Consider the following 20,990-nt stretch of genomic DNA (forward strand, 5'->3'; position numbering starts at 1 on the left):
ATTACCTGGGCGCGTGTTTAAAAGCAGAAGGGGACAGATCATGTTTTCTCCCAGGGTTGGTTCTATACAAACTCACAGGCGTTCTCAGTGCTCCCACAGGGGCAGTGAACCATTCACTGCAGAGTAGCCTGATGTTTTCTTGGCCCCTCTGACCACAGTCCCCTCACTGACCTCCTGCCCTAGAGTTGCCGTGTGAGGGAAGACAGGGTGTAGCTGTTCCCCTGATGCAGGGGACCTGGACCCACACCACCAGGCTCCCACACCGTCCCAGGCAGCCTGCCCTCAGCAGCCAGGGTGCACGCATGCCGAGGCCCCTAAATGAAAGCCAGGACTTTCACCTGTCACACATCGGTCCACATTTCCTTTTTTTCCTTAAAAAAAAAAAGAAATTATTGATTTTTTTGTTTTGGCCATGCTGCATAGCATTGCATGTGGGATCTTAGTTCCCTAACCAGGGATTGAACCCAAGCCCCCTGCAGTGGGTGGAAGGCAGAGTCTTAACCACTGGACCTCCAGGGAAGTCTGGTCCAGATGTTCTTAAGGCACCGAGGCTGTGTATACAAAACCGTGTATAACCTGTGATGGTTTGTGGACGAGTTTCAGGTGTAGCTTTGAATACCTGGACTGGACTGCTGCAGTCCATGGGGTTGCAGAGTTGGACACGACTGATCGATTGAACTGAACTTTGAATAAATGAGACTTCTGACTGGGAAGCCACCTAGGCTCCTCCTCTGCCCGTTCTGCAGCCACTTCCAGGCCTGGTGTAGAGTCGTGAAAGCCTCCTGGGCCAAGCATCCAGCCTTCCAAGATGATCTGAGCAGACGGATACCCAGGGCCACGTTTGCCAGTGAGGCCCCAGCGGCCACAGCCCAGCCTTGGGAGCTGCGTGTGGCCCAGGCCTCCTGCTGGAGAAGCCGAGAGCAGAGGTGCCAGGCAGACAGGCAGCTGAGGAGGACCTGGGCCCAGCAGGCCTTCGTTGCAAGGCGAGTGGCCCCAGGCCTGTGTCGCACGGCCCGTCGGCAGGCAGGAGAGAGCTCCAGGGCCCAGGCCTTTTGCTGGATGCTGTGGGCACGTGAGTCCTGCCAGCACCAGGTCATTCGAGACCATGCTGTCCCAACTCTGAGCGCCAGGTGGGTGCCCTCGACCTGAGGGCAGTCCCGTACTGTGTGGGGCCAGCTTAGACCTTGAACTTGTTTAGTGTCAGGGTACAGGGTATTTGGTGGCTAGTGGTGGGGCTCAGGGGGCTAGGGGTCATGGGATAGGACATCCTGGTCATTGCAGCTAGTCGTGGGGTTAAATGCCAGCTCTGTACTCTCCAGCCATGCCACTCCCTCCTTGGGCAAGTCTGACTTTGAAGGTCAAAGGAAGATAACAGGCCTGCCTTGTAGGGTGGTCCCAGGATTACCATGGGCATGCTCTCAGTTCAGCTCAGGCCAGACGCACACCAGGTGCTGAAAATATACAGCAGTGCTTGTGGGGGGATGGGAACAAAGGAGCAGTGGGCAGGCCCGCTTTCTGTCCCCACATGTAATATTCTGCCGCTCTCCGTGCCCATTTGAACCTGATTTCAACAGGAGAGGGATGAGGGAGGGGAGCACAGGCATGGGGCTTTGCCTGGACCCGCTGGAGAGTCCAGCCCCGATGACTTCAGTGTGGGCTCCTCCCTCCCCCCAGGGTCCAAGAGACCTGGACCCAATCAGCGACTCGGGGCCATGTCCAGCGAACTGCAGTCACCCACTTCCAGCAGGCTGGGCCCAGGCGCTTCTTGCGAACCCACTGGGCCCAGTGGCAGACAGCGCTGTTCAGAGTGTGGCTAGAACCACAGGCGGAGGTCCAGAAGGCCAGCAGAGCCCACCCGGCCAGGCCCAGGGCCAGCCTCCGGCGCTGGCCTGGGATGGCCACCAGAGGGCGCCTCCTGGTGCTGATGAACCCTCCAGCCCTGAAGACCCAGGTGAGGCCGGGCTGGGTCAGGTGGGAGGTCCCAAATGACCCGAGGGCCAGTGGCCTCAGAATCAGCTTGATTCAGCCCAGGTGGCAAGGGTGGCTGGATGCTTCTCCAGGATCCCAGTGGCCTTGTGGACACCACCCCTACTAGTTCTCAGACAGCCTCTGGTCTGGCAGTCAGCCAACTGTGGGACCATCAGCAAATACTTACTGAGCACCTGCCAAGTGCCAGGCCAGTGCAGTCTGCTACAAAGGCACACCCTGGGTGGCAACTGTTAAAGAGCAGACACCTAAACTCCCAAGTCAAGGTGCAGCCTAGGATCAACATAGGTAATCGAGTTCAGTAGAAATGGTGACAAAGAGCTGGGTAGCCTAACAGGAGGGGAGAAGCCACAGTGAGAGCGTCACTCCAGGCACAAGGAGTGCCACTGCACAGCAGTCTAGGGACACTTCATTGCAGGGCACACAGTATTCCTCTAGATGACTGGCAGCATCAAGAATCCTATTCTAGGATGCCAGGAAGCATGCCATAGCCTCTAGGAAGGTTCTAAGAAAAAAGATTCAAGTCATTTAAGTGGAATTGAAAGGGACTAGCTTTGGCTACTTGCAGAATCTGCATTTTCACCTATGCAGGGCTATGGCAACTGCAGATTTTGAAGTCTCTGGGTATTTTCTTTCTAGATCTATGTTTCAAGACAACTTTATTTTCAGAGTATGTTTATAAACACTTCCATTCCTGTCAGCAAAGGCAGGCAGGGATCCCATCTACTGATGGAGAAACTGAGGCTTGTAGAAACAAAATACAGTAGATGCCAGGAATGGCCAGTGGTACTAGGGTGAATTCCAGGCCCCCTTCTTTCTACCGAATGCACACATGTGCCCAGGCAGCCCTCACTTAACAGGGACAGGCTTTATGCCATCTCTTGGTGGCACAGGCTCCCTTCGAGAACCCCCCGCCCCCACTTGTATAGAGCAGTCACTGGGGGCTCCAGCCCTGGAGTCAGACCACTCTGGAGAGGTGGGGCCTCAAACAAGTAACTTTTATGTCACTAACTAGGGACAGAAATGCCCACCTCACAGGCTGTGCCTGACACAGGAAGGCTCTGAGCAGCAGCTCTTATCAGTCCACTTGCCTTCCAGTCTCCGGCCACGCAGGAGGATGTGGGAAGAGGCAGTGGCGTGTACCAAGGGCCACATTACTCTTGGCCCTTTCCTGTCTCCTCTGGAAGCCTCACAGGAGAACCTGAGGCAATGTGAACCGTCCCACTTGTGCACACACAAACAGAAGTCCCCTGACTGGCTGGGGCAGGACAGAAAAGGAATCCTGCCAGGTCACTGGGGTTCAGGTTTTTCTCTGTTCCTTCAGACCTGCAGCTGCAGGCCATGGGCCATGGGACCCAGCCCAATCCAGCACCGCAGCCCCAGTGGACAGATGCGGGGAGAAGCGTCCTGGGCTCAGAGTAAGGAGACCCTCCCTCTGGGGATAAACGAGGTCTGAAGTGCAGTGGTGAGTCAGTTACCAGCCCTCAGAGGCCTGGAAATCAGCATCGAGCTCTCTACGAACCTGTCTTTTCTATTTACTGTCTTCCCTACCCATCTCCTATTCTGGAACATTTCCCAATGTTGGAAAAACAATGACAACTTCTCCCACCCCACCCGGTTCCTTCTCTTTGGGCCACAGGAGACTTGGGCAGCTGTGGTGGAAGCAGGGACACTGGCTTCATTCGCTCAATACCATTTCTTGTTCACCCTTCTCTTACAGTTCAACCTCCAGAAGCATCGGGGCGGTAAGTCTCCTCCCCTGAGTGATGTGTTAACCTCTTCCAACTCCCCTTTCCAGGTGACAGCCAGCCTCCCCTCTGCCCCACCTCCCAGCTCCAGCTGCAGGGGCCCAGGTGCACCTGCTGGACCTCGGGCCAGCGCCCTCCCGGGGCAGGAGGGGACTGCAGCTCTGAAACCAGAGACCTCGAGGGCAAGACAAGGCATCTGGGGTAGGAGGAGAGGGTGTGCGTAGAGAGGGAGAGATGAAGATGGGGGACAGGCCGAAGGGTTTGCCTGACCCTGGCCAGACCTGGGCCCCCACCCCTCCCCGGCCAGTGCTCGTCCCACAGGATCCCAGGGGCACAGGCCCAGGCCTGGAGCTCTGCCCTTTATCCTGACCACGAGGAAGTCGTAATGGCCATCAGGACCCACCAAGGCCTCTCCCCTTAGGAGGAAATACCTGCAGTGCTGGCGACTTGAGGCCCGGCTGCGCCGGCTGCAGAGCTCCCAGCAGGCCAGCCTCCAGGCAGCCATGTGGCAGCGCTGGGTAGATGTTCAGGGGGCGGAGAGGCTGGTGCGGACTCTGGTGAGTGGGGGGCCCCTTCCCAACCCCACGCTGATTGCCCATCCCGTCCCTTTCCCAGCCCTAACCTCTGGACACGCTGTCTCTCCAAGTTTGGTCTTTGAACCTACCAAGCCTGAAACCTTGGGAACAGGCCCAGGGACCTGCACTGTTACTACATCTCAGATGACATCCCCTTGTCACACCCCCTTTCCTCCGAGCTGGGGCTTTTGGCCTGAAGCAGAGGGAATGGCCCCCTCTTCCATCAGGGCTGCAGGTGGGGAGAGGCAGCTGGGGTGCTGGGGGCTGCCAGGGACAGCGGTGGGCCCAGCTCAGGGCCTCCTAGCAACTGTCCCCACAGCTCAGGCAGTGGCACCTGAGATGGGCCTGGCGACTGTGGCGGTGGCGCGTCCTGCGGTTGCAGGTGGCTCAGCGGTTACAGAGTCAGGAGGACAGCCGGGTCCTTTCCCAGGTACCGGCAGGGGCCCCATCTCCAGCAGGCCCTTCCCAACAGGGCCACACCTGAGCATTCCTGAGCTGCACCCTCCCTGGCGGCTGTCCCCTGAGCCTCTCCGTTTTCAAGGACGGATCAATTCAGTTAGGAGAAAACAGCCTGGATTCTTTAATTCAGCTGGTGACCAAGGGCTCCACCCAGCCCTACAGTCACTGGTTGAGAACAAGGCTTGGCCCGTGACACAACTGTTGGTCACACCAGCCCGTGATGGCTGTGGGTTGCTGAGCGTCACCCCTTCCTGACATGCAGAGCCTAGCTTCCCTGGTCACAGATCACATGTATCCTGAGCCAGGGCTTTTGGCCTGGGGCAGAGGGAAGGGCCCTCGCTTTCCTCAGGGACAGAAGGATCTGGGCCCAGTACTGACCACACAGACCTGGAAGGGAGCCAAAGAGCACCTCCCTCCCTGATTCCAGGCCTTTAAGAAGTGGCACCAGTGTCTGGCAGCCAGGGCCCTGAGGACCAGAGCCAGCAGCAGCATGAGGCCCTGGAGCAAGGCAGGCCTCAGGAGGCCTGGAAGCAGGCTGGAAACTGCCAGAGCCCCAGCACTGGGTGGACCTGGGGCGGAGAAGGGGGCCCAGCTGCAGCTGTGACTTGTTCTCATGGAAAGGAAAACAGATCGGAGCCCCACCCATCTGCGGAGCGCAGGCTCAGGCCACAGAGAGCCCAGGCCAAGAACTCTGAAGGACAATAAAACACCCTTCTTAACCCCAGCCACTTCTCTGTCTCTCCTAAAGGGTGCCTGCCCCTGCCAGCTAGCCCCTGTGATCCATTTTCTCTGCCATCAGGCTGCTCTGTTGACACTCGCCCCCTTCTCCTGCCCCTGAGATGGTGAAGACTCACAAGAGGGACTGGGACAGGGACCAGCCTGTGTGCTTGTGTCAAGTTACAGCCCCTGGGCAGCGGGGAGCAGTGCCAGGCAGGCAGCTTCCTGGACAGGGTGCTCCGAGGGGAGGAAGCAGCTGGCAGGAGGAGGGGGTTCCGCCTGAAAAATAAGCCAGGAAGAAGTCAGTCGAGCTCGACCAACCTCATCTTCACCCTTGATGGTAACAGGCAGGGTATCCTTTCACCCTTCAGGGCCAGGGGAGAAATGGGAAGGCCAAGGGTACAAGGGTTCAAACACCTTTAACCCTTAAGAGGCAGTTTCTTGAGTCACAGGGATACGTCTTTCAAACAGCAGCACTGTAGAAAGGGGAGAAACCCAGTTGAGCTCTCTGCTAAAAGGAGGCCAAAACTATTAGGTTTCAGTCCAAGGTCCGTCCAGGGGCCACCGCCTGACGGGGCAGTTGGCAGGCAGGGCAGTGGCTGCCTCTTCATTCCCAAATGGGTGGCACCCGGCTGCCAATGCCTTGGAGGTGGAAGCGTGAGGCGCTATGACCTTGCCGTGTCTCCTCTGCAGTCCCACAGGGCCTGCTGCAATGTTCACTTTGCCTGTTCTCCTTGCGCCCAGGAGCAAGGTCACTGGCAGTCAGTCCCAGGCTGGCCCCAAGGGGCTCTATTAGCAACAGCCCTTCTCGGGGTGGACGGCGTTCTACCCATGGGGTCTTTGTGGAAGTGGCTGTTCCCCACCAGAGCACAGACTCTCAGCTGAGCAGGAACACCAGGTTCCCAGGTGGGGCGGACTCAAGTCTAGCCAGAGCCTGGGAACCTCACACCAGTCTAGCTGCCATCATTGTGTCAGAAGGTGGAGGCCAGGGCTGGGGAGAAACGAAGAATAGGGGTCTCCCAAAGAGCCAGGATGGAGATGAGGAAGGCGGGACACAGTGGCCTCAAGCTAAGGTTGTCAGGGTGCAGGGTCACAGCGCCTCTGTCTCCCTCTTGTCCTGGGGGGGCCTGCTGAGAAGCTCAAATGTGTCTTCCACCACCTGCCACAGGCAGTTGTCCAGCGGAAACTCGTTGTCCACCAGGTTGACCAGGAAGTAGTTGTCGTGGATGTACTGGATGATCATGCGGGAGGGGGACTCCTCCTCATACAGCTTGCCCCACTGCTCAATCCACAGCGCGAAGGCCTCATCCTGCGTGTGTGCACATGCAAGCACATAGGCACACACACACACACACACACACGGAGTCACAGGCACACACGCACAGAGAGGCACAGGTACGCACAGACACACACGGAGACACGGCAAACATACAAGAAAGCACAGGTACGCATAATCGCACGTACAGAAACACACACACAGAGACACAGGCACACAGAGAGGCACAGGTACGCACAGTCCCAGACAGACAGACAGAGATACACAGACACAACAGCCAAGTTACCAGAGCTGCCCCTACGTCGGGGCTCCATGCTCAGCACCCCAAGGGCCTCTGCTGCTGCCCAACAGGATGTATTCCAAAAACTCAGCATAGCCCATTGCCAGTACCACCCCCCTCCCCGGGCGAGAGGTAAAACACCGTGAGTCAGAGTCAGGCTGCTGCCAGCCCTGGGGGTGCAGCCTCCAGCCACCTACCCAGGACCTGGCAACACGGCCCGCACAAGGCTCTGTAGGTGGGCAGGGCAGGCCTGCTCTTGGCCCCCTTACCTTCCAGAACATGAAGCTGACCGGGTCCACCACTGTGGGCTGGATGATCTCTCGGCCAGGGAAGATGCCCCAGGTGACCGCGTTGGGTTGCAGCTCAGGGGCGTTGGTGATATTTTCACCCTGGGGGAGGTGGGCAGGAGCAGACTTGGGGTGCAGACAGCTGCAGTCCTCTCACCTGGAGCGCGCACCCCTGTTCCCCTCTCCACCCCCCAGCTCTGCAGCTCTGTGACCAGCCACAAGCCTGAAAGTCAGAAGTCATCCTGGCCTTTTCTGTCCTCCACCCGAAGTGCCAATCAGCTCCTCTTTCAGTGGTTCTGCTCACTTCCTCTCATGTCTCGCCTGGCCAGGCCTCTCTTTGCTACTTAGACCACCAGGCCTGGGGACTCTTGTCTGCCCAGCCCTGTTATCCACACAGCTGTCCACTGGGACCTGCCCCCAATCAAACACAGGGCCAAGGCTACCTCTTGCCTATAAGGGAAACCTCAAATGCCAAGCATGACAATTGAGACCCCTAAAGACCTGGGCCTGGCTAACACTTCAGCCTCCCTCTGACCCCATTCAGCAAAGAGGCCTTGGCACACCCTCGGCCCTTTCTCTGGATTGCCCTTTACTCCTCATCCTTAAAGATTCAGATTACACAGATCCCTCCCATCACCTCCTCTGACCTCTCAAGTTAGACATCCCTCCCTCATCTCCAGCTTCCTCCGCTGAAGTTCACTGTTACAAAGTGCAGCCGCTTGCGCCCATTCATAATTATCCACTGATGGCCTCCTCGCTAGGCTGGGAGCTCTAGGAGTGAGGCCTGGCTCTGTCTGCTAATCTGCTTGGCATGATGCCTGGCCCAGTTGGGCACTCTGTGATTGCTGAATGGCAGAGTAAATGTGGGGCCCTTGGCCCTGGTGCTCTGGCCCTGCCGGGCGCCCTTTGACCCAGGGCTGGCCTACCTTCACATCCACGATGTGGTAATTCACCCGGAGTTCATACTTCTTCAGCACCTGCAAAAGCGCCTCCACCGTTTCTCGGGAAGTGAAGAACTCTAAGTAGGCCTGCGGGAGGGAGACAGGCAGTCATATAACCTGCAGGCCTCGCTGGACACCTTCCATGGGCGCTGCTGAGCGAGCTCTGTGCTCTGAAACACTGGACGCTTGTCCTGCTGACCATGCTGGGGAGACACCCATGAGGACACGTGTGGAAGGACACTTAAGGTGTCGGGATGAACAGCGGCCACTGGCTGGAGTTAGCAAATACATGAATGACAGGGAGGGGAGCAGGTATGTGCAGTTTCTTGGTCTCGACGGGTCTGAGGGCCATCTGGCACCCTTCCATCCAGTGGACAAAGTGTCCACGGAGAAACCATTTCAGAAGCTGTACAGGGGGCCCAGTTTGGCAAGAGAGGCCTGACACAACCTATCCTGTTTGCTGGGTGGAGGCTTCTCCAGCACTACTTGGCCATCAGGAATTAAGCTGGGTTTATTTATTTAAATTTTGGCCACCATACGGCATGTGGGATCTTAGGTCCCAGACTGAGGGATCTAATCCATCCACCTGCATTGGAAGTGTGGAGTCTTATCACTGGACACCAGGGAACTCCGAAGCTGGGTTTATCTAAATTCACTTGCTATAATACTCATAAAACTGCAAAGTGGGGGATGTTAGCTCCATTTTATAGATGAGGAAACTTAAGTTCAGGGAAGTTAAGGAACTTGTCTGCACTGACTGTACACAGCAGAGTTGGTATACAAACGCAAGTCTGTCTAACCCCTGAGCCTTCAGGCTTTAGTTTAGAATGTAATTTTGACTCTAGCAGCCCCTGGAGAAAGGGATCCACAAGGAACACTAATAACAGCTCCCAGTTAGGGGACGTTTCCCACGTGCTAAGCACTTTACGTGCTTTTTTGTGTTTCATTCCCAAAACACCTGGCATATCCCCATTTTACAGAAGGGAAAGCTGAGGCTCAGAGCAGCCAAGTGACCATTCTATCCAGGTCTGTCCGACTCCGAGCCTGAGCTCCCTTCCACTTTGATTTACTGCTGCTCAGAATAAAAAGTCCCCGAGAGGAAGGCCGCTCTGTCTTCAGCCCTGGAGAACCCCTGCATGCAGGTCAAGGGGTGGGTAGCCCTATGGGTCCCTGCCACACCTTCTGGAAGACATAGCCCCCACTGGGGCCCCAGCCCACGATGGGGTCAGAGGACGGCTTCCCGTTGATGTTGGGCTGGGAGTTGATGGTGAGGATGCCCCGCCGGTTCACTCTCAGCAGCTCCTCCTTCATCAGGCTGGTTTCGGCTGCCAGGGGCTCATCATTCCACGGCAGGCAAGTCACCTGAGGAGGGTGAGCCCAGCTGGAACAACAACCCGACCTGGCGCCCTGGGTCCCTCCCTGTTACAGTCCCCATCAGAGACCTAGCCTGTCTCTCCCTCTGTAAGCCCCTTCCAGGCACCCCACATGGGGACCCCCTGACTCACCTCCTCCCTTGGCCGAGGTGCCACATCCAGACACGGTGACAAGACTCAGGGTAGGGCGTGTGGCCCACAGGATAAGGGGCAGTACCCGGGGATCCCACCCCAGCCGCACTCACTTTGTAGCCATTCTGGTTGGGCTCTCCCGAGAGGTAGTGGGCAAAGACTTGGAAGACGCTTTCCTCACTGGTCAGCTCCTCCCCCCACATCTTCAGCAGCTCTTCCTTCGGGGACTTGCTCTTTAGGTAGAAGAGGTAGTAGTCCTTCAGCTCCCCAAAGGCCGGAGAGGAGGAATTGCCCCTGGCGGAGGAGGTGCCCTAGGTCAAGTCATACTCCAGACAATGGCCTCCACCTGCCCCGGGGGCGGTGCATTCCTGTGAATTGTCGGAAAGGCTCCTCCACACTCAGACTCCCTCCTCCTTGGGATAAACAGAACCCCACTCACCAGCGGCCGTTGGGGAACTCGTCCCACTCCTGCGTGCGGTAAATGTAACTCTTTGGTCTCGAGGCCCAGAAGATGGGCCGGACATCCTCCACCCGGCGCTTGGGATGGGCACTGAGGGCCCAGGGCAGGGGACGCCTGGGTGAGAATGGAGAAGAAAGGGTCAAGGACTGGACAGAGGGAGGGAGGGAGGCAGCACTGAGCCCAGGTTCTTCCATCGAACTCAAACATCAAGCTGGACAGGCAGTTCTGGCTGAGACTGGAGCTCTAAGACACTAGACACCGCACAACCCTCTGTGCCCCATGGCGGCTGGCACAGCTAGGGTGCGCACATTCTGGGACTTCTGACTTCCTGGCCCACCCAACTCTCCTCTGTGGCTCCCGGGCCTGAATTCGGGGCCCCTGGCCTCACCTAGGGTCCTCAATCCAAAGCCCCAGGCGCTTCAGCACCTCGATGGTGGCCACCTCGCGGTTGAGGGTGTAGAAGTGGAGGCCTGGAACCAAGCCACTGGCCAGCAGCTCCTGGCACAGGCTCACGGCCTGCTCGATGCCATAGTTGCGGATGGCAGCATCATTGTCTTTGATGGGCTCGATCACATCCTTGATCTGCTGTGGCACCTCCAGTTTGGATAGCTTCACCAGCTGCCGGAGGGAGTGGTAGCCCTGCCCAAGACATGGGGGGCTGCAGGGGCCATCTCCCAGCCTGTCTCTCACCCCCCATACTCATCCCCCCGCCGGGTCTCCTGGCCCCTGTAATGTGACACAGGTGACCCAGGACAGTCAGGCCATACAGCACAAGCACCCTTGCCTACTTCAGCTTTTTCTACTCTGCAGATTAGAGTAGCTGCCCCCAACATCCCTTGGGCTTCCCTGGTGGCTTAAGTGGTAAAGAATCTGCCTGTAACAAGGGAGATCCAGATTCGATCCCGGGGTTGGGAAGATCCCCTCGAGAAAGGAATGGCAACCCACTCCAGTATTCTTGCCTGGAGAATGCCATGGACAGAGGTGCTAGACGGGCTACAGTTCATGGGGTCACAGAGAGTCAGACATGACTAACACTTTCATACTTCATAGCATCTCAGCCACAGGCCTGAGGCAGCCCTTTGGCCCCTAGATGGATCTATTGATAGCACGGTGGTCATTTAAGCCAGTGGTTCCCAAGCCTCACCAATCACCAAAATCGCCCACCACATTTAAGAAGTAATGGACAGATTCCCAAGCCCCACCTCAGATCTACTGAACCAGAACTTCAAGGCACGAGGTCTGGAAATCTATCCTTTGAAAAAGCTCATTAAATGATACTGGTGACAGTGAAGTTTGGAAACCATTAACCAAAATTTATAATGAGAGTAATAATCCCTTTCAATGACACGTAACAGCAAGCCTCTCCAACAGATACTATTGCTATTTGAGAAGACATCAGGGGTCTGAAGTGGCTAGAAAGATAGCATTTTGCAAAGACTGAGCATCCGTTTAATGAAAATCTAATAAGCATCAGAAAGAACTTGAGCCTGAACTTCACCCCAGAGCCCTGGCTGAGGGGGAAGTGCTAGGATGAGCAGGGACAGTGGTGGGAGTCCATTAGCCCTCCTGGGACCCTCACCTGAATTGGGAAGATGCCGGGGAGGATGGGGCAGGTAATGCCTATCTCGGAGCAAGCCTTCACAAAGCGGAAGAATGTTTCAGCCTCAAAGAATAGCTGGGTGATGATGAAGTCGGCTCCCGCAGCCACCTTCTCCTTCAGGTGCTTCAGATCAGCCTCAAAGCTCTCTCCTTCGGGGTGGCCTTTGGGGTAACCTGCCAACAGGGATACCGTAGAAAGAGGCTGGCTCCACCCGCTCAAGGTGAGTGATGAAGAAACCAGAGAGCCGGCAGTGGACAGCTCCGGACCCATACCTTCTAGCCTCTCAGCACGGACAGGCTGAAGTGGTGACGGCTGCACTGCTCAGATGGGCCCCTCGCCCCGAAGGTGACCCTCGGTGAGAGCTGGATTAGAGTCAGCACCGCTCCCAAGAGTGGGGGTGGACTGCCCTCAAATTCCCACACTGTCCTGCTTCATGGTCCATGCAGTCAGGCCAAGCTGACCTGGATTTGGTGGCCACAGAAAAGAGAAAATGCTACATTCACACTGGCTGGGCAGCTTGGGAGGATGGGCTTGACTCTAGGTACCGGATGAAAACGGTGCTTTTAATTTCACATCAAAATCACTCAGTGGTTCCACACAGTACAGTCAGAACCATGTTACACAAGGAAGAAGTGAAGAGAGTGGAGGTTCTGCTTGAAGAAAAGAATGGAGAGAACACGGTAATTATTCCTAAATGCCCACAGGTCTGTCACCGGGAAAACAGAGTTCCTTATTCGCTACATCTTGTGCTGCTTCTGATGGCAGAACTAGAATCAGTTTCAGAGAGCTGACTGACAGTGGAAAGAGCAGCCCCACAAAAGAACAAACTCCCAGAGTGTGAAAACATGGGGGTGGGGGGGGGCCGGGGTGCGGCTGGTGGGGCGGGGCACAGATGTCCACATCCTGCGATGGCAGGGATGTCTGGGAGGCGGAGCCAGACCTCCCCAAGGCACATCTAGATCCAGGAACAGTATACCTCACCCCACCCCACTTCCCCAGAGGACTAAACTCACTAGTGCCTTTGCCTGCACTGAAAGACTCGAGGACCTAATGAACTACAAGCAGAGCACTGGCTTCTTCAGCCTGAGGCCAGGGCAGGACCCTAAGGAAGTGACAGACCTGAACCCATGCTGTTGGACAGCCAGGCTGCTTTGCTGTGACAGGGCAGTTTCATTCTTAAGAAAGCCCGAGTCATCAAAAATGGAAAGAAGAACTACTGTTTCAGGGATAAGGGGGTGGGAGGATTAAACACCAGACTGCTACACTTTCAATAACAAGGCTATTTTTCCAGCAGGAATTTCAAAAACAGAGGTTTTAACAGCCAAAACTCTAGAAAACCTCAACGGCACCCAAGAGATCCAGCCGTTGCTGACGTTTGGGTTTTGCTACGTTCTTATTCTATGGTGGCCAGCTGGGTGCTTCCTAATCCACCCGTCCACTTTCTCATCCACTTCACCATGAGCAAGGCACCAAACCGCTCGGCAACTGTACGCTCACAGCTCTGCTGGTTTCTACTTGTGACCATCCAATACCCACCACATGTGGGCACATTCCCCAATCAACCATCTCGTGGCCCCGTGAGCAAGGACACTTGAATTCCCAATTTCTCATCAGGGCCTCCCACACTCATCCACCTCAACACCCTATTCCTAACAGAGTGGACCTGTACACTGGGGGCCTGGGGACACAGCCCAAAGCCCTCACAAGAAGTAATTTCCTTGAAGTCACATGGCTTACTTTTTAAAGTTCAGATCACTCCGATGTTCTACTCCATAACATAACTGGGTTCGTTTTAATAAGAGTGATATAATTTTCTCCAAAATATTTGAAAAAATCATGCCAAGATGATGCATCAAACGAATCCCTGGACTTCCAGTGTGTCTGGCACACACTGCCTCATCATACTTAAGTCCCTATTCAAGAAGCTTAAGGCCCAGACCCCAAGAGTGAGGGCAAGAGGGAAGGCCATGCCCTTTCTAGCAGGTAAACCTCACCTCCTGGCTGTAGCTAAAGAAACTAGAGTTGAAACTAGAGTTCTCTCTCCTGAGATCTGGATTTATCACTGAGGCCTGAAGGTCCATCTTGGCTACACCCAGGAGCAAGAAGTGGGTCACATGTGTACCATACATATCAGAGACAGGGCAAGTGTACATATCAGATCTACTGGGTGAAGCATGGAGCAGTGGAAGGCCGAGATGGGGCTCTGTGGCCCCAGAGAGGATGAGGGAGGGCTGTGGATTCCAGGGCTTAGTGAGGTCTGATGCCATTTCCTGACCTTATTCTGAGATTCTCTGCCCTCGGAATCTTAATATCTCTCTTTTGTTTGAGAAGGAATAGAGCTGGGGAACAGGCTAATAGCAAGAGAAGGCAGAGGAACAAAACTTTACAATTTGAAGGGATACAGGGTAGGGGGAAATCATTGGTTCTGATTCGTGTTCACCTTGAGTAAATAAAACCTCATTTTGAAACTGTTCACACCTCCCTAATACAGTTAAAAATAACGTGGCCCTTTTCCCTTTCACATGAAAACACAACATCCTTTTTTCATCAGGTCAAGAACACATACATATCTTCCTTGGAAGTCTGGGTGGTTAGATTTTGGCCACCAGGAGTTGAAGAAGGGGAGAGGAAGGGGCTCCCAATGGTGGGCACAGGTGTAAGGACAGAAGAGCCCTGGCCATACGACACTGGCTTATGCTACATGAACAGAAAATCAAGTTCAGTTTTGGTACTTTTCATTCCACTGTATTCAGTTGTATAGTACTTCCAAATTCAAAATGAAAAGAAAAGCTGCTCTGTATCAAGACATCTGAGCGACATTACATTTTTAAAAATGGACGGAGGACTTCCCTGGTGGTCCAGTGGTTAAGAATCTGCCTGCCAATGCAGGGGACGCAGGTTCAATCCCTGGTCTGGGAAGATCCCACATGCTGTGGGGCAACTAAGCCCGAGCACCACAGCTACTGAGCCCACGTGCGCTAGAGCCCACGCTCCACCACGAGAGAAGCCACTGCAGTGAGAAGCCCGAGCGCCACAACTAGAGAGTAGGCACCACTCACCGCAACTAGAGAAAGCCCTCGTGTAGCAATGAAGACCCAGCACAGCCAAAAAGAAATGAATGTTTTTTAAAAATAAAACTGTAAAAAAAAAATTAGGGGACGGTGACACTCCCAGGAGTGTGATGTATGAGAGGAGGAGGAAACGCAGAAGACGTGGCCTGTCCAAGCCACCTCTGCACTCCATCACTCCATTCCATCACAGCACAGGCCTCCCGCCACGGTGCAGGCAGGCCCCGGGGTGCAGTGAACCTTCCGGGTCCTCACCTGTGCCTCTCCTTCCTTCCTCTCTCAGGCCCCACCCACTGGGATGCCCCAGCCCCTCACCTGCCACACAGACGTCAAAGTAGTCACCAAACTCGTTTCGGATGTGCTTCACCAAGTCCGTAGCATAGTTGAAGCCTCCTTCCTCCTCTTCCCATTGGTCACCTATGGGGTCTGCAGGGTTGGAGGTCACAGTGCTGGGTCTCACCCCACCTCCAGGAACCTCTCTGTTCCTTCTTCCCACGCCCACACCCAGGGCCAACAGAATCTCGAAGGCAGAGCCTTCCTATTGCTGAACTTGGTGTCTGCGCTTTCCACTGTAGCACTTGTTAACAGTAGGAAGGACGACAGCAGCCAAGCCAGCAAACAGTCGCCAGGCACAGATGCAGGCAGTGGCTGGCAGAGAACAGCTGCCGCTCTGCATTCAGCCTGGAGCATCTGAGATCCCCCCCACCTGCTCACACCTAGGTGTGTCCAGGCACCTCGCCCAAGCCCACTGCTCGCTCTCCCACTCCCTGGGAACTCTTGCCTCCTGGGAGAAGCTTCCACTCATCTCAGGTGAGACATGGTCTTTGGGGATAGGGAGCATGAGGCCACAAGGACCCACCCAGCAGACTGCCGCTTCCCACACTTGTGTGCCCCAATGACAGCCGGGGCCAGAGGCATAATCAGCTACTCTCACTCCTGGGACACAGGTCAGAGCGGAACTCTGTGACTGGGTCAAAAGCTGGGAGCAGGAAGGGATCGATTCAGTGGTGTACATCACAACAGTGGGTTATCAGGCACCGGCCGCGGTCCTGACTGAATGCCTACTGGGAGGTCAAAAGGTCAAAAAGTGGCTCCATCTGTGTGTCGCCCGTGGTCCTCTTGACCCACACCTACTAATGCTACTGGCAGGGATGGGACCCGGTGACAAGAAAAGAACCATTGCAGGGACAGAAGAGGTCCTCCAGAAAGCAAGACCCCAGAGAGCAGGCCGCTGGCTCCACACCTCCCCTCAGCGCCAGGATGTTCTTCAGGCCCAGCTGCTTGGCTTTGTTCAGGTGGCCCGTGATCTCTTCACGGCTCTGATGGCAGCAGGTCATGTGCAGGATTGTCTCGAGGCCGCAGTAGTTCACGGCAGTGCTGGCAATCACCATGGACGAGGTCTCCTTGTCGGAGCCAGGATCCCCGGCTGGGTGCCAGGTCACGTCTACAAAGAGGGGGCCACCCGCTCCCATCCGGTCAAACCTGTAGGGAATTTCTTTCTGAGGAGGGGCTCCTGGGGGTGCACCACCCGTCACCACCTTCCCATGGGGTCTTGGACTTAGAGAAGCCTCACCTGCAGGCTGGCATCAGACTGACCTGCATTCACATCCTGGCTCTGCTACTCACCAACTGTGCGATCTTGGGAGAATTATTTAAACTCTCTGTGCCTCAGTTTTCTCATTTCTACAATGTGGCAAGGCACAGTGCCTACTTCTTAATAACATTCTGAGGATATCATGACAGATGGCTCCACAACTCAAGAACAGTGCCAGGTACGCAGTGAACAAGCAATCAGTGTGCTGCAATTATGATTACTCTTATTGCAAAGATAACAACAATAAAGCCATTTTCTGTGAGAGCAGCACTTTGGACTTCTCAAAGTGCTTGCATATTTACCATCTTGGGTGAATTAAGACATTTTGATGGATAAGGGTTCAGGGCACTCCTCAGAGTGGCAAGCAAGGCCTTATTCTAGGGAAAAAGAGGGTCAGCAGACACAAGTTTCTTCCATGCTACCTGCCTCCACCATTCCCCAGCCCCCCACCACTGCCCAGTCCTGGCAGCAGCCAAGAGTCCTGCAGAGCACGGCCACATTACCAGGACTAGTATCAAGAGCCACATGGATATGCTGTGTTATAAGCTGTGAAAAAGTGAAAGTGTTAGTCGCTCAGTTGTGTCCAACTCTTTGTGACCCCATGAACTGTAGCCTGCCAGGCTCCTCTGTTCATGGAATTCTCTAAGCAAGAATACTTGAGTGGGTAGCCATTCCCTTCTCCAGGGGATCGTCCTGACCCCAGGATCGAACCCGGATCTCCTGCACTGCAGGCAGATTATCTACCATCTGAACCACCAAGGAAGCCCATTATAAGCTGTGGTGCATTTGCACATTTTTGTGCCTTCAAATTTCACAACCATGGGAATGACACATAAGAGCAAGCAATACAAAGCATAAACTTTAAAAAAAGAACTGCTATTCATAAAGCGCTAATGCAATCCAGTTGGCATTTCTCGATTTCAAGGGCATAATCCAAATGCCAAACTTGCTAAAAATGTTCTCCAAGCCACTGTTTTTCAACTTTCTAAACTCTACTCATGATCTAGCCACAAACTCCATCAAAGAATGTTGTCTGGGAGAACGAACATTTTTAACTCCTGGAAGACTGTGAATAAAAATTCCACGTGCCTGGAGAGACTTTTACAGACCAGAAAGTGGCAAGTTGTGTATCAAAGCATCTCTCCGGGCTTGTCTTCTTTCCACCCCTTGGAGCTACCATTTTTCTGCTGGGTCAAAGTGCAGCCCAGCCGCAGGGCACAGTTCACCTATTCACCTTGCCTCCATTCCCAGCCTGTACTCCTTATCTTACACCAACTCACCTGGAGATGAGATTGACAGCACCCTGGGCAGTTCGGGGAGGGAAGAACTCTAGGGAGAACCACTTGTCTCCAGAGTCCATCCTCCGCTTCATCTTCTCCCGGAGTCTCTCGCATCGCTCGGGGTCCAACCCCGGCGTGGAGCACCTTGAACTGTCCTTGGAGCTCTCGCTGCCGCTGCTGCTGCCCTCCCAGCGGGGGCCAGGGCTGCCGTTCCCTCTGGGTTCGTTCACCATGGCCGAGTTCCTGCTGCACGGGGCGAGGGCAGGGGGCGTGAGACGGCGGGGCAGGTGGCCAAGCCCCAACGTGGCAGGGTCAGGTGAGAGATGCTGCGTTTTCACGCAGGAAGAAGGCTGGTGAGGGTCTGGGTGACAAGGCCCCCACCCAGAGACTCCGCAGTAAGGACTGTCTGCGCTGCCTCGCTCCAAGCTTGGCCCTCCACTGCTGCCTGACTCCAGGGACGTCAGCCCCAACCCGGCACATGCTCCTCAGCCCCTGGGTCCTCTGTGACCGCTACCTGATGGAGGGTGGCACTGAGAGCCTTCCGCTGCCAGCCTCCGAAGCTCGCATTCCCAGGGAGGGGCAGCAGTGCCCCACTGGGAAGACCTTGGGTTTTGGGCGGTCCATCTCTTCCAGGGTAAACTTAGACCCCGGACCTCTGAGTTCCTGAGAAACGAGGAACCTTCCCCAGCGGGTGTGCCTGACTGGGCGGAGCCATGACAAAGGAAGAGCTTAAAGCTGTGGCTGGGGCCAGCGCAAGGGGGCGGGCGCAGGATTCCAGGCGAGAGGGAGGGCTGAGGCACTAAGCCGTTGAAGATGGATAGAAGGAGGGGCACATGGGGCTGCAGACCGCAGCGTTTGGGTGGAGATGAGGTCAACAGATGTTCGGGGCGACTGCAGCACTTGCCAAGAAGGAACAGTTCAGCCCGAAACATCTCCTGGGACTGGGAACAGTTTGTGTGCACGCAGGATGGAGGGGCTTAGGGCTTGACGAAGCTGCCAGCTTTCTCCCAAGTTTGTGCTTCTCTGACAAGTCCATGTCATGGGTTGCTAAGTCACTTCAGTCGTGTCCAACTCTGTGCGACCCCATAGACGGCAGCCCACCAAGCTCCCCCATCCCTGGGATTCTCCAGGCAAGAATACTGGAGTGGGTTGCTATTTCCTTCTCCAATGCATGAAAGTGAAAAGTGAAAGTGAAGTCGCTCAGTCGTGTCCGACTCTTAGCGACCCCATGGACCCCATGCAGCCTACCAGGCTCCTCTGTCCATGGGATTTGCCAGGCAAGAGTACTGGAGTAGGTTGCCATGGATTGGCTGGGTTCCAAAAGTAGCCAGATCCAAGCTCTGTAAGGGCATGGATTTATGTCCAACTTGGAACAAAGACTGTCCAGTCTGTGCATGCCTTCCAAGCTGTTGTCCTTACACACATCAGTGAAGTCAGTTCAAGAAACTGCACAGCCACCATAGCTGAAGCCCTGAACCATGGCAACCACAGGCAGGCCAGGCTGACAGATGGCACAGGGCCATGGGGCAGTTTGGTGCGGAACATGGGACACGCTACTCATATAACGCAAAAGTATCCAGTGTGTGGCAACGCGGAACATTACAGGAACAACCAGGCCAAGATCATGTGTTTCAGGGAATGCCTACTGCCAAGCCCATGTTCTTAACTAGTTTGGGGTCCTAGACTCATGAGAAACTGATGAGATCCAATACTCCTCTACCCTAAAACATACACAAGTGTCCTTGGTACATGCAGGGTCAAGGAGTTGACTCCAGACTATGCTTTCCATCCTGAGGGATGCCCATTTTGATTCTGACCTAAAGCTCTAGTTTCTCTGAAAGGGATGAACACGAAGAGTAAGAAAGGGGAGTGTGTCAAGATCAGCCGAGTCTGGCCTCTCCTCAGAAAGCGAGCGAGTGAGTGCATCGTTAATCATCTGCTGGACCAAAACAGGAGCGGGGGAAGAGGCTGAACCGCCTACAAACTAACTGCTCCTTCGTTTGTTCATGAAGACTTATTAGCTCTAACCAGGCACTAAACTCGTTTCAGCATTTTTTCACTTAATCCATTTTAAGTTAGGACCCCAAAGGACCCTTTTGCAGCTGTGGATTCACATGTTTATCTCCCCTCTTCCCAGTTCCCTGAGACCAGAGCCAAGTATTCTGCCTATGGTATCCCAATGCCTGGCATCCGGTAATAACAACTGGCACTCACTGGGCACCAACAGGCCAGGCACTGTTACACCGTTCTCAGAACAACCCTCCACCAATGGATGTGCGTGCTCAGTCAGTCAGTGTGTACAACTCTTTTTGACTCCATGTAGCCTGCCAGACTCCCCTGTCCATGGGATTTCCCAGGTAAGAATACTGGATTGGGTTGTCCTTTCCTTCCCTAGGGGATCTTCCGGACCCAGGGATCGCACCGGTGTCTCCTGCCTCTCCAGCACTGGCAGGCGGATCCTTTACCACTCAGCCACCTGGGAAGCCCCTCTGCCATTTGATGAGCACTTACTTAATCGGTGCCAGGCACCCGCAACAGTGGAGAAATACTGGAGTCCACCACTCTTAGAGGGGCCCGGGTGGGCACTTGTGTGCAGCCCGATGCAGTGGGCGTCGGGGACAGCAGTGCCAGCGGCCCTCGGCTCTTCTCAAGGTGTTCAGCCACTCTGGCACGCTGCGAACAGAATCACCGCGTCACTGGGTCACGGGTGGGGGCGGAAACCAAGGCCCAAGTCCGGTCCCAGGGCACTGGGTCACCACCCCACCTCAGGGCCGCCTCAGCCCTTAAGTCCCTCCGTCCAGGTTGGGGGCCGAAACTGATTCTCTGCTCCAGGGTTGGGGGGTCGCAAGGCAGTCAGTGGGGGCTACATTAGTCTCACCGAGGGCGCGCGCGCAGAGGGGGCTGGCCAGCCTCCACCACTCCCCGCACCCCCCCCCCCGCAAGAGCCCGCCCCCCGGTGGGTGGCCCCCAAGGCCCGGGTCTCCCCTGCGGGCGACGTATGCCTCGCCGTCACTCACCCTCTGGTCACTGATGACTCAGAGCTAGCGGCCTCCGCAGCGGTGTGGCGGCTAATGAGGCTCCGGCGGAGGGGGCGGGGCTCGGGAGGAGGCGAGGCGCGGGTGTCAGGTTGCTAAGGGAGGCGGGAGCAGAGGACGGAAACCGCCCTCGCGGACGCCCGGAAGCCCCGCCCCCAACATGGCCGCGCCCAGAAGTC

The 20,990-nt window shown here is 55.5% G+C and overlaps 2 protein-coding genes across 15 annotated transcripts in view; one reads left to right on the top strand and one right to left on the bottom strand.

Moving 5' to 3' along the window:
* Positions 1–5,492, top strand: part of C16H1orf167 (chromosome 16 C1orf167 homolog) — a 21,575-nt gene extending 16,083 nt beyond the window's left edge. The window contains 7 exon segments of the mRNA XM_086344549.1: positions 747–1,130; positions 1,675–1,951; positions 3,311–3,404; positions 3,785–3,935; positions 4,156–4,291; positions 4,629–4,739; positions 5,196–5,492. Coding sequence (XP_086200675.1) covers positions 747–1,130; positions 1,675–1,951; positions 3,311–3,404; positions 3,785–3,935; positions 4,156–4,291; positions 4,629–4,739; positions 5,196–5,372 — 1,330 coding nt within the window. The 3' untranslated portion in view covers positions 5,373–5,492.
* On the bottom strand, positions 4,866–20,934 carry MTHFR (methylenetetrahydrofolate reductase). Of its 14 annotated transcripts, none has more exons than XR_015143423.1 (13): positions 20,794–20,928; positions 20,288–20,449; positions 17,777–18,022; positions 16,146–16,384; positions 15,218–15,328; positions 11,814–12,007; positions 10,623–10,873; positions 10,214–10,348; positions 9,888–10,007; positions 9,449–9,631; positions 8,255–8,356; positions 7,311–7,430; positions 4,866–6,794 (listed from the first exon to the last, which is right to left on the bottom strand). XR_015143423.1 is itself a non-coding variant. In XM_086344541.1 (13 exons), exons 3-13 carry the CDS (start codon positions 18,007–18,009, stop codon positions 6,576–6,578), a joined length of 1,968 nt encoding a protein of 655 aa, XP_086200667.1. In that variant the 5' UTR covers positions 18,010–18,022; positions 20,288–20,449; positions 20,794–20,934; the 3' UTR covers positions 4,866–6,575. The 14 variants fall into 14 exon arrangements, 9 of the variants coding, with proteins under 9 accessions (XP_086200667.1, XP_086200669.1, XP_086200668.1 ...); XR_015143426.1 differs by lacking the exon at positions 20,794–20,928 and adding an exon at positions 20,541–20,658; XM_086344541.1 differs by having other exon boundaries at positions 9,888–10,068; positions 20,794–20,934.
* Positions 20,935–20,990: the final 56 nt, after the last annotated feature.

Source organism: Bos grunniens, chromosome 16 (genome assembly GCF_055505025.1).
Source record: "Bos grunniens cultivar Pamir isolate PY7600 chromosome 16, Bosgru_T2T1.0, whole genome shotgun sequence".
NCBI classification, from domain to species: Eukaryota; Metazoa; Chordata; class Mammalia; order Artiodactyla; family Bovidae; genus Bos; species Bos grunniens.

What these genes read in the sequence shown, in the direction of transcription:
- MTHFR (XM_086344540.1), bottom strand. Translation starts at nt 18,400, where the DNA reads ATGGACCGCCCAAAACCCAAGGTCTTCCCAGTGGGGCACTGCTGCCCC. An exon ending in CCGGCATCTTCCCAATTCAG is followed by an intron (nt 10,874 to 11,813) that starts GTGAGGGTCCCA and finishes TGTCTTGGGCAG; the next exon opens with GGCTACCACTCCCTCCGGCA. An exon ending in GAGTTCCCCAACGGCCGCTG is followed by an intron (nt 10,069 to 10,213) that starts GTGAGTGGGGTT and finishes CTCCTCCGCCAG; the next exon opens with GGGCAATTCCTCCTCTCCGG.